This window comes from Chanos chanos, chromosome 4 (genome assembly GCF_902362185.1).
Source record: "Chanos chanos chromosome 4, fChaCha1.1, whole genome shotgun sequence".
NCBI classification, from domain to species: Eukaryota; Metazoa; Chordata; class Actinopteri; order Gonorynchiformes; family Chanidae; genus Chanos; species Chanos chanos.
The window spans coordinates 31,021,561-31,034,331 of NC_044498.1; the positions used below are offsets into that span (position 1 = coordinate 31,021,561).

The 12,771-nt window shown below is 40.8% G+C and overlaps 1 protein-coding gene across 1 annotated transcript in view; it reads left to right on the forward strand.

Annotated features, from left to right (window-relative positions):
- slc1a4 (solute carrier family 1 member 4) overlaps positions 1-12,771 on the forward strand; it is a 42,757-nt gene that overhangs the window by 24,472 nt on the left and 5,514 nt on the right. Inside the window, exons 5-8 of the mRNA XM_030772234.1 lie at positions 4,635-5,275; positions 6,556-6,598; positions 7,945-8,010; positions 10,079-10,245. Coding sequence (XP_030628094.1) covers positions 4,635-5,275; positions 6,556-6,598; positions 7,945-8,010; positions 10,079-10,245 — 917 coding nt within the window. The remainder of the gene's footprint in view (positions 1-4,634; positions 5,276-6,555; positions 6,599-7,944; positions 8,011-10,078; positions 10,246-12,771) is intronic.

Genomic DNA, 12,771 nt, shown 5'->3' on the forward strand with positions numbered 1-12,771 from the left:
TGGAAGCCTTTTACATTCAAGTTTCAAATTTATCGTCATGTACTAGATAACAATGCAGACATCATCATCAGCAATGAAAGTCTAGACTAAATTCCAAGACTAAAAGAGTTCTGTTATTTTGTGACACACATACACTTTGGGATGCATACATAGTTCTGCTCTAAGCCTGATCTGCAATTTAAGAGTCCTCTCTCACGAACCACAGCACTCCGCAATGATACCAATGACCATTCTGCTAACCAGGGTGACAGTCGCCAAGGGGACTGGGAGGCAGACCTGATCGCTGATCAGTGACGTTAACGTGTGTGCATTGGGAAGAAGTGAAGAGAGTCCAGGTCCATTTTGGTGCAGTGTGTTTTCACTGGTGTGCTGATCGGTTGACTGCACTCAGGCTGGGCTCTGGAGACTGGTGCGCAGCCCAGAGCCGCAAAGCACACAGCACCCTAATCTGGATTATCAGCAAAATTAGATGTGCTCATCTAATCCGGCATTGTCAAAACCCCAACCAGGGCTATGTGACACTGACTATTGCACAGCGGCGACAACAGCCAAACAACAACTTTGTATTTAGTTGAAGAATTGATTAAACTTACAGATTTAGATTTATGTAATGGTGTTTGAGTATCAGGTATTGGTTAGTTCTGTTTTCACAAAAAAAAGTCTTACACTCAGAGTCTAATTACCCGATAATAAATGCTTTTTCAAATAAATCTTTATAAAATTAAAAGTGACTGGATATGAGTATAAGCCCCAGTTAGCACTAAAAAGTCTAACTGGTCTCCATCGTCACATACACATCTAGGCTTTTAACTGACACAATCAGTGTGATTTCACCTTGGTATCTGAAAAGTAATGGGAAAGATGATTTTTATAAATACACACTGTATCTGAGTTGAAAAGTAAAATGTAACTGATCCAGGAAATACATGGAATGTCGTAACAAAATGTGTTGGAGGTTAATTGCAGAAACCGACATCAATCTAAAGAGACAGAGCGAGCATCTTTACAGAATAGTCAAACCCCCAACCGATTATTATTGTTATTATTATTGCTGTTGCTGATGTTAGCGTTGTCAATAACAACAGTGTAATAGTATTGCTATATTCTAAGAAATAAGTATTTTTATACCCGTAAACCGCAAGTTCTCGTTGATCATGCCTGAGGTGGGCTACGAGTCTAAGCGGTAGAATACACTAGGCTGTACACATTCGAACTGTGACACCAGTGACAAAGATCCGTGCTCCGCGTGTCTCCATTGGCTTATATAATAGCTGTGTGTTACTGTACAGTGACCAGCACGACTGGACGTACCTCGGCTAAAAAGAACAAGCGGTCGGCGCAACGCGATCATAAATACGTCACGTGGTACGTCTCGTTTGAAACGGTAAGTGGTTTGTAACCTACTAAGGCTAGTGTAACTTAGCTGTGTGACGCGATCACTCAAGACCACGGCGTGTTTCAGAAAACACCCTCTAATTTGTTGATGCAAACAAGTTAATAGAAAAAAATCTAACAAGAGAGAGAGAGAGAGAGAGAGAGAGAGAGAGAGAGAGAGAGAGAGAGAGAGAGAGACTCCTTGACCTATATCACAATTTTAACCGGCAGCATGTAATGATTTCAAATTTTAAAACCCTGTCTGTTCAAACACTCACCCTTCTTAGAGGTGCCGTCCAGTCCGGCTGCACAGCGATCAGACGCAGGAACTCACGGAATACTTCAGGTACAAAACAAAAAATACAGACATAGAGCCTATGCTACACCCGACACTGTAGATATCTTGGGCTGTTTGCATTCAGTATCCACCTGGTAATCCCTTGGAACTCCGTAAAAACACACTATCTTGATCATACCAACACCCTAAGTTCTGCCTGCCCAGGTCATGAAGGACGGTACACTGGAATCGACAGCCGTGCACTCAAGTTACAATTGCAGGACATTTAATTTGATTGATAGATTGTGCGGTGACTTCAGGGCTGAATCTCAGTGACATGCCCCGCCTATTCCTCATTTGAGAACGAATAGACTTGCGAGGCAGCCTGGCGGCCCTTCGACTGAATGCAATTTAAAGAAAGAAGATTCTGTTTTTAAGAAACAAAAAAGGAAAAAATGCACTCTGTGACATATATATTTAGAATTTAAGAAGAGGGAATAAGCCGCACATATCTGTAGTAGAGAAACAGAGAAGAGCGTGCATTTTGCATCCTCAGAACATCAAAGGGATGATTTGTTTTCACATGGACACGATCAGATCACCTCATTATCAAAAAACAAACTAAGTAACAAAATTCTCCAAGATCACCATCCACGTATATGTTTGTGTCTTATTTATTTGCTAATGCCGCATGAAGACTGCGATGGTACCATGTCGAATCTTTCCTCTTCAAACAGATTTTTTTTCTCTCCCGTCCCGTATTCTGCTACCATGACAGTGTTTGTCAACTTCAGAACAAACCAAAATGCAGAACAAATCCACACCCTCGTAGTTAGAGAACTAGTGTGCTCGGGCAACATGCCAGTCCATGGCTCGACTTTTCCCCCTCCTGCAAGTTCAGTCTATTCTGCATAACAGGAAATGGTACCCTCAAGGAGTTTGTCATCACAGATTATACACATATTAAAACTGAAGCAAAAAAGAAAGATAGTGGAGAGAGGTTTTTGCCTGCGTGCGTGCGAGAGCGCGCAGTCCTGTGTGTCTGTTATCCTCCGAGGCCGTCAGAGTGCGCACAGAGCAGGCGAACTGGACAGATTAATTAATCTTTACACTCTGACATCAGATTTCAGGGAAGCGTTTACTGTTCTACCTGAACTGTCATTATCCGCGCATGGCTGAGGCTGCCACTTCACCATACAAAACCACGATTATGAAATAGCCTACTACTGAATATGGGGGCAAATATCCGATGAAATTTCGGGCTGATCTGACGAACAGATTCCAGTAGACAATTAATCAGGCAGACATTCACAACAAGCTTCGGCACTGGGCAGCGGCTGCATTTCTGTGCGGCTCCTCTGACGAACATATATGGTAAAAATCTCGTTAATAGCTGCCCTCTAGTGAAACGGCTACGGACTAAGAGTAACCCACGAGGTTGTTTTCCTTTAGGGTTGTGACTTTTAACTGATATGGTACTGCCATCTAGTGGTCTGCAAAAGAGGTAGTACATAAATCACACTTAAAACTTGCGCCAGTATTCACTTTTTCTGGGCGCGTTTTTTTTTTTAGGTATTTTAGGCACTTGACGACACAAAGACAAGTGTTGTGTGTGCAAGCCCGGCGCCACGGTGGGCCGTAAGGTGGCGTTGCCCCCACAGATGGACTACCCCGCCCCTCAGTGAAGATTACAGCCTAATTTGAATTATTTATTTTTTAAAATTTATTTATATTTTAAAATACTAACACATAATTTAGCCCACCATAATTCGCTAAAACCAAGGTCACGTTCTAGCCTACATTTGGGTGAGTGCGATCTGAAACTATCAAACTATAAGCGTAAACTAGTTGTGTTGCGTTGTGTTTGGACCCCCTGAGAATCTGATTCTCAATTTGCAGGTGCATGTGTTTCTTAGCAGAGCTAATCTGTCCAGAGCTTTGTATGGGTGGCTTGACATGGTGGCTGTTGCTTTAAGCGCTCACTTGCTTTAGGTCAGTAAACGTTGTTGGCTCTTTTGAAATCAAGCTCAGAGAGTCGCGAGCATGCGATGTTGTGTGGATGGTATGTGTTTCTTGGGGTTTGTTGATCTGTAAGAGAGAGAGAGTGTGTGTGTGTGTGTGTGTGAGAGAGAGGGGGGGGGGGTGCACTTGTTAAACGATAGTATAGCTGTGCGCAGCGCGTGTACTTTTTTGGGTTAAGTCACCGCCCCCTCTCTGCATTTCAGTTGCCCCCCACCCCCCCATTCGTTTTCTGCCGGCGCCGGCTCTCTCTCTCTCTCTCTCTCTCTCTCTCTCTCTCTGTGTATGTGTGTGTGTGTGTGTGTCGAGAGAGAGAGAGATGGTTTTGGTAATGGCAAATGGCCACACTAAAATGCTTCCAAACTGGATTTTAAATTTCATTTAAAGTTTGGTTTAAAATTGTCGGCATTTTCTAAAGATTTACCTACTCTCCTACAGGAGAGTAGCATGTATGGCAGATCTTGGAGGACTCACTCAGCTGTGTGTGCATTGATATTGGCAGCTGCAAGCTGATATTTTTGGAACGAAGTATTTTTTTGACGTCTGGTGGATCACAGGGACCAGAACCAGTTAAAGGATGACCTAAGAGTCCGTCACTCCGCAGTCCTTGCTTTTCCACATTCAAAATTCAGTTTACTGAAAGCAGTTAAACGCAGATTGCTGTTTAAAACTGGAATTACATATGTAATTTGTCATTTAAGGTGACTATTAGTGAAAAGAATTCCAGTGCTACCGTGAAACCAACAGACATGCTGCAAGGTTTATTTTATTTTATTTATTTATTTTTGGTAAATCTTAAAGCAATACTAAACAAAACAGAATTTAGAACGTTCTATTCTGCTTTTGATCCTGGGCATTGGCAATAATCTCCCCTGTTGCATCATTTCATCTTGAATTATAAAAATCTACATCAACTGCGCATGCCCTACGTTTTAAGCACAAGACCCCTCTTTGCCATTGGTAGACGAACACGTTGCGCTTCGCAATCAGTACTATCGCCTCTACCCGCATCTCTAAGTACGCGCACGGTTTTCGTGAGAAAGGGCAGCTCTCTCATCCTTACCGCTACAAAGAACAGCTATTACCCTTAATTATGGAGAAAAAGAGCGAAATTAACGGACACGCTGTGTCCAAATGCTCGGTCTCCACAACCTCAGCTAATGGCGAAAAGAGAAGCTTCAAAGATAAATTTGTGGTCTTTTTAAAAAGGAATCTTCTAGTGATTCTGACGGTGTCTGGGGTTCTTGTGGGCGTAGGGCTAGGAATGTTGGTTCGGAGCATGAACCTCACGAGAGCAGAAATGACTTATTTTGCCTTTCCCGGAGAGATGTTGCTGAGGATGCTGAAGATGATCATCCTTCCTCTTGTTGTGTGCAGTTTGATATCTGGCGCCGCTAGCTTAGACACTCGTTCTTTGGGAAAACTGGGAGGAATCGCCGTATCATACTTTTTGGTGACTACTCTCATTGCCTCCGGAATCGGGGTTGCCCTGGCATTTATTATCAAGCCTGGTGTTGGTGCCGGAGCGCTGAACACGAACAATTTGGCACTTGAAACCGTCAGCACCAACAAAGAAACCACCGATTCGTTCTTAGACCTCGCAAGGTATTGGTTTGACTGGACACATGGAGTATATGGTTAAGAGTATGAATAGTAATAGATCTGAAATCTTTAATGTTTCAAGAAAAGTCTTGATCAGACGCGTTCGGGCAGTACTTAGCCAACTCTTGCCCTCCAGCATTATTAGCCATATATAGGTTACACACATGAGTGCATCAGCGCACGCTATCAACGTAGAGTGTTAGAGAAATGGCTAGCCTCCTCCGGACAAGAACTCTGCGCAAACCTCATATTACAGTGGCTTACGTACTTTACGCAGAAAGTTTGTAAAGCAGTAATTAATTGTTAAATAGCAAAGTCAGTTTGGAATAGAATTCCTCGCGACAGTGTAAAGTGATAAGAACACACGTTTGTATTTGCTATCCATGTGACCGTGGCACGTTGCAGGTCCTCATACATTAGATTGAGCAATGTTTATTGTTTGTTGAGTTTGAGGGAACGCCAACATCTGTTTAAGCATGGTCCTTCTAGTTTTTTTCCCCTTCTAGTTATTGAGAGTGGATTTTATTCCCGTTGCTGAGTTGGCTAAAAATTCGTCCGTGTCACCTGTGTCGGCTGCACCTGCGTCTCCTGTGACGTGTCATCAAGTGTCACTTAAACGTCATTTGATTAATGCATCTGAGAATAGACTGTCTGCAGTCTAACACCACGATGTCTATCACTAGTAGGCTATTACAAATTCTGGTTTACAAAAAAATGCAGAAATTCCTTTAGATTTTTTTAGCTATTTGCTTTCACTGTTCTTATCAATCGAAACATTTTTCGGTGCTTGTGAGGACAAAGTTTTTAACTTGGTCATTTTTTATTTTCAAATCGCTGCACATACTGGTTTGTAACAGGCCTTGTGAAAGTCATGCCGTCTCCAGTTCATCATCCAGGGGGTGACTGCGCTAATCCGCCTCCTCAACCACATCATGTGACGAGAGCAGGACTGGGTTTGGGGCCAGTCAGTCTAGTAGATATACCTTAAGGACAGGCTACACACTTGAAAATGAGGAATAGATGTAGGTCTAGAGGCCTCCTGATAATGTGGGGAAAAAGGGGGGCAAGGCCTTTTTTTTTTGTTTGCAACATATTTGAAAGAAAAATCCCATCTGGTTTTAATCCCATTTAAACTCTTGATGGTTAGAAATGAACATATTGCTGTGAGCATGGGAGTCATGGGAATGATCTTAGTGACATGAAGGGTGCATGTGTTAGTTTGGCAGAACTGACTCTTACATTTTATTACACTGTACTTTTTTCCGTTGTTTTTTTCCCTTTAGAAACCTGTTTCCAGCAAACCTGGTAGCTGCAGCTTTCCGCTCAGTGAGTTCTTCTTTCCTCTGTTGTTTCATTTATTCAGATCCTCAGTGACTGGTCCAACATGCACAACACCAGCAGCACTCTGCTCTGGCTATTTATGGGCCATTTTAGACGTCGCCGCTTTTTTAAAGACAGTTGCTTAATCTGTAATGAACAAATGCCACAAAATTAACACAACCTTAGCTTTCCAACTAAATGTCTCTCATCTTTTTCTTAGAGCCATAAAGAAAGGTCCAGACATTTCCATAGCAATACACTTCTACTCTAAGTTGCCTGGCAACCTGGCTGTGTTAGCCTTATGTGTGCTGAACTGAGGTTGGCTCAGGGTCAGGGGGTTTGGTGTGATAACATCGAAAAAGATTTCTCTGTGCAGACTGAAGCTTGTGCAGCTCTGTTGTGCAGCCTGTAGCCTTAATGAGGCCGTCAGTTCATAAAAGCAGTGATGCAGGTGACCCAGGAATGAGAGGGCAGTAAAGCCATAGAGTTCACAGGAAAATTTTCTTCTCCATTGGATTGATCCGTTTAAAACTCACTGTAGTTGAATACAAAGCTGAGTTTAGAGATGTGGAAGGCAAAGAGGACTGGCTTGTTAAAGGGATAAGTTTATGCCATGCCTTCCAAACATGCTGGAGCAGGGTCTCCCCCAAAGCACAAGCCTTTCAAGTCTCTCACAAAGACAGGGAAGCAGTCAGTTCAAAGAAGCCTCCTATTTCACAAGCTCAGAGTGGTTAAAGAATACTGTGTGCTGAAGGGTTGTTTAAACAACCTTGTTTATTTGGTTTTACATAATTTAAGATTTGGGGTTGGTATCAGTTTTGGCCCCTCTGTCAACCATAAGTTTACCAAACATAAAAAAGGCAGTAAAACTGAAGTCAGAGGTGACTCAGACACCATAAATAATTAACCACCATTTTTGTAACTAAAACAATTTAAGAAAGCAATAAAAGAATCATGATTCTTCCTGTGGTTCTCTCTAGTCGTCTGTAGAGTTAATATGCTGGATGGGAAGAGCAGAGCTATGCTCGGGAGGAGGAGGGGGGGGGGCGCATCCCACATAGTTAGAGTTGCTATGGGAGAGAGGGGATACTCAATAGCTGGAGAGGAGAGAGGTCACAGGCATTGTCTGTGGATGTACCAGCTGCCAGGTTCTGTTCAGCTCAGCTTCAAATGCTGCTTTGTTACTGCTTTGGCACTGGATCTCCAGAGAAACACATTCAGCTCACAGACATGTCCGAACCCATCAGTGTAGTGCAGGATTTCAGCAGAAAGCAGGGAGCGAAAGGCTAATATGCACTGTAATGATGATTTATGTGTAATTCACTTTCTCTTTATTCCTCTCTTCCCCACAGTATGCCACAGATTACAAGATGGTTGCCGTGGGCAATAACTCGAACGGAACCCTCATTTACCAGAAGGTACCACGTCAAGTTCATTTTGACGTTGCTCTCTCATGTTATGTTCAAGAACCCTCAGAAACCACACCATTACAGAGCTGCACTTAAACCCTGGGCACAAGGAATGCTGCCCACTGTTCCTGTGTCTGATGTATGTTCACTACCGGTGTGTTGGACGGGTTAAATGCAGAGGACAAATTCACAGCTCACTGTTCACAGTATGTGTGTGTGATCACAGAGATTTACATTTACATGCATTGAAAAGAACTTCCAAAGCTTACATAGGTAGCCAATCATCCTTAAAATGTAAAATTTTGTGGGTATGCATAAGGACATTAGGCACCATCAGCAAACCGCTTTTAACTTGATTCAGAGAGTTTAACACAGATGTGGTTCAGTTAAAAAAAAAAAAGAATGAAAAAGTGAAAAAAAGCTCATTAATGTTTGACTATCTGTTGATTTTTAGGGCTCATTGAAGTAAATGTTCACTAAGTGTGTGTTATCCATAGAATGGGGTCAGAGTGGAGTAATAGACTGGGTGGACACACACAGAGTGCATTCACTGGTATTGGTATGTAGGGCAAAGAACAGCACTCTAACAACACGTCCAGCCAGTAGCATCACAGTGTGTGACTGGAAGGACTTAAGAAAGAAAAAAACAAAGCAAACCTCTATCATGCTGTCCAGTAACAGGACCCTGTTGTATCATATCAAATGTTTTTACTCTGACAGAATTGGCTGTTTTTGTTTTTTGTTTTGTATTTTTTTTTTTTTTTTTACTTCTTTGGGCCTGAAACAGCTGAGTGTCACTGTGTCCAAGTATTTCTACAGTATGTGTGTGTGGCCAAAGGCTCTGGTCCTTTCTGGGCAAAAGCATGGCATGGATTCCCCCAGAGCTCCTCTGTTTTGTCTTGGAGTGCTGAGTTGTGTTGTGTGTTTGGCAGGGCTGGAGGAGCATGCTGTTTGTGTCTGTGTGCAGTAGGGTCACAGTGTTCAGTCCTGACTGTTCTTTGGCTGCTGAACGTTTGGGCAGCTGGAGATGGCAGGGTTTTCCCAGAGTGCTTTTCAGAAACACAGCCACATAATACTATCTTAGAATCATCTTTTGCTTAGTCAGGATGTTGAATTTTTTCCATAAGAAAACAAACCCTGCCAAAAACATCCCTAGAAGTCTTTTAAAATGTTTTTTTTTCCTATTTAGGGGAAGGGTGATGTGTTGATTTGACATACGTTCATGACATGAAAAAAACAGGGCCTCCATCGTAATTCTGATACAGCTGAAATGTCTGTTGTCCAGTGGGGCATGAACAGAATAATGATCCAGATAATCAGAGCTTTATAATTGCTGTACTGCCACTAGGCCCAGCTTGCTGAGTCCAGCAGGCCTAGTGATGAGCCATGCCTCAGTGTCTGGAAAAAGCCTAGAACAAGAGAGGGATTGGAACATGAACTTACTGTGTTCTCTCATATCTTCATCAGTCATCTGGGCACACTGGCCATGCCCTGAAAGAGACTCTGTATGGGAGCGTGTGTGTGTGTATATGTATATGTATATGTATATGTGTGTGAGTATATACATTCATACATCTGTGTGTGTGTGTGTGTGTATTTATGTATGTATGTATATATATATATATATATATATATATATATGTGTGTGTGTGTGTGTGTGTGTGTGTGTGTGTGTATGGATAGATATCGATATATATAGATAGATAGATCGCAATGAGATTAGAGCCCTTGGCCAAAAGCATAACTATGCATCATTAAATGTCAATGATAAGACACAGAAATTATAGCATGAGTCATTAGTTATCTTTTACAACTTTTCTGAGTTTGATGACTGACTTACTTCATCCTGGTCCTCTAATCAAATATGAGATGTTTCTGATCATGACAATAAATGTAGTTTCTCATTGCCTTTCAGCTCAGTATCTCAGCAAACCAAAAACTCTGAATGACTGGTGCCATCTCTTTTTAGTCGTTATAATGGATAACTATAATAGAATAACTGTAATTATAATTGAAATTGAAAAGCCAGATCAAATTGTGTCCTGATGTGATTTGGTGATGTTCTGTTGGGCTCCAGGTTCCCATAGGAACAGAGACAGATGGGATGAACATACTGGGTCTGGTTCTGTTTGCCATGGTGTTTGGAGTCGCTCTGAGGAAGCTGGGAGCTGAAGGCGAGGAACTCATTCGCTTTTTCAATGCCTTTAATGAGGCCACAATGGTGTTGGTATCCTGGATTATGTGGTAAGTGAACCAAAGTAATTACCAGAGTAATCCTCTGAAACACTGGTGAAGCATACAGAGAAGCCATATATGTGATACATACGTAGGTTTAATACCAGCCTGATCCCTTAAAAAAAATGTCAAATATTGACCTTTTTAAACATGTTCATTTCATAACTTTAAGAGGTTTTGCGGTAATGGATTGTGTTAAAGGTTACTGTCACTGCCCATATTGCAAACCCTACATTTTTTATTTGTTACTGTTTCAAATCAGTCTTTTATTACATGTTTGAATGAAATGATATTCCTGAAACTATGTTGATATGAATCTTGGACAAGTAAAATACTGGCCTCTAATGGACACATAGTGGAATTACAATCTCGTCAAATTTGGGAAGAATTGTCCTTCAAAAGTACTTACACTGGAGCACTTGTAAATATTTTTTTTGTTCAAGGTCTTTTTATTTATCTTTCAAGCTGTACACAAACATAAGCATGCATTAATAGATTCATTCATTCCCCTGTATGAATATTTTCCCCTTTCCCATAATCCCACACCATAAAAACACCCTCCCTGTTGCATCATACCACTTATGAATCACATCTGTCTTCACATTCATGTTGAATACTCATCATTAGAATCCTAACATATCAGGTCTATACAAATAAGAAAATGAACAAGTATTCATGGTAGTAGAATTTCAGCAGCATCCATCTTTTCCACATCACTCAAAAAAGGCTGCCACATGGTATAAAACTTAAAAGCACATCCTCTTATAGAATATCTAATTTTTTCTACTATCAAATGGTGCATGACATCTTTTATCCAAATTTTGAAGGTTGGAGGGAACTTTTCCTTCCACTTAAGCAAGATGCATTGCATCACCAATAGGGTTGTAAAGTTTATCATAATTTTAGCAAGTTTAGTAAGTTGAAGATTCTGTGGAACAAGATATTGCAGTAATAGGAGATGGATCTATGGGGCACCTTCAGGATCTCTGACAGAACCTTGAACACTGATTGCCAGAAAGTACTCAGTTTTGGCCATAGCCATTACGTATGCGAGAGAGTGGCTGCTGCCTGCTCACACCGGTCACATATGGGATCGATGTCTGTCGCAAACTTAGCAAACCTTACTTTAGACCAATGTAAGCGGTGAAGAATTTTGAATTGAATTATTACGTGTTGTAAACAAATTGAGAAAGAGTTATTTATAGCATTTTCCTGGGTGTCATCTGTTAATTCTGTATCTGAATCTTCTTACCATTGATTTTTTGTTGAGATCAAAGCATCAGAATTATACAAATTTAAAAAAGAGTGTATAGTGCCAATTTCTCCTTCTTAATGGAGGTTAATTCCTATTATTGAATCTAATAAAGATTCGGTTGGTAGGGAAGGAAAGTGGTTCCGAAGCTGCAAATATCTATAAAAATGGGAGCGTGGAATATTAAAGGACATAAAATTACCCTCAGTACACAGATCTTTAAATGAAACAGCCCCTTTTTTTTACCCAAGTATTAAAGCCTTGATCACTGATATAAGGTATAAACATGTTGTTATTTACAATAGGGGCTTGAACTGAGAATTCTTTAAGTGAAAATGATTATCTAAATTGTGTCCAAATCTTAAGGCAATGTTTTACAATTGGGTTGGAAGAGTGGCTGGATACTGATTCAGGCAGTGATCTTGAATCATAGCAGAGAATGTAACAAGGTCGATCCACAAGACAAATTCTCCAGTAACAACCATTTAGGGATAATAACATCAGATGATACCTTAGTCCAATACAACATAGCCCTGATATTAACTGCCCAATAATAATAAGTTAGGTATGGCTAATCCGCCATCTTGACGATGTCTCTGCAGTGTGATTTTATGTGTCCTTGGGTTTTTCTTATTCCAAATGAATAAGGTTACCAGTTTGTCTCTGAATGAAAAAAAGACTTAGACAGAATGATAGGAAGACATTGAAAAAAGTATAGAATTCTTGGCAAAACATTCATTTTAATTGTATTTATTATGCCTCCTAAAGATAGTGGTAATAAATCCCAACGTTCAAGGTCTTGTTTTAAGCGAGTTATGAGTGGGAGATAATTGGCTAAATTTTTAAATTTTTTAAATCATGCCTTATCCAAATTCCTAAATATTTGAATTTCTAAGTTCTAACTTTGAAGGAGTTTGAGTTGAAATTAATTTGCTGGGCTGTTAAGTTCACAGGCATCGACTCACTTTTTTGTAAATTAACTTTACATCCAGATATTTTGCCAAATTCATGTGAGAGATTAAGAACTTTTGGTATACTTGCTAAGGGGTCTAACAAATTCAGAAGCATATCTCTTGCGTACAAGGATACTTTATGCACAGAAACCCCTCTTTGTACACCTTTGATAGCAGTCTCGCCTTGTACTGCGGCTTCCAATGGTTCAATTGCCACAGCAAACAAAAGAGGTGATGTCGGGCAGCCCCATCTAGTTCCACGATATAGTGAAAAAAAGGTGATAAATTACTATTCGTATGAATAGCTGCCAAGGGAGAAGAGTAAAGAAC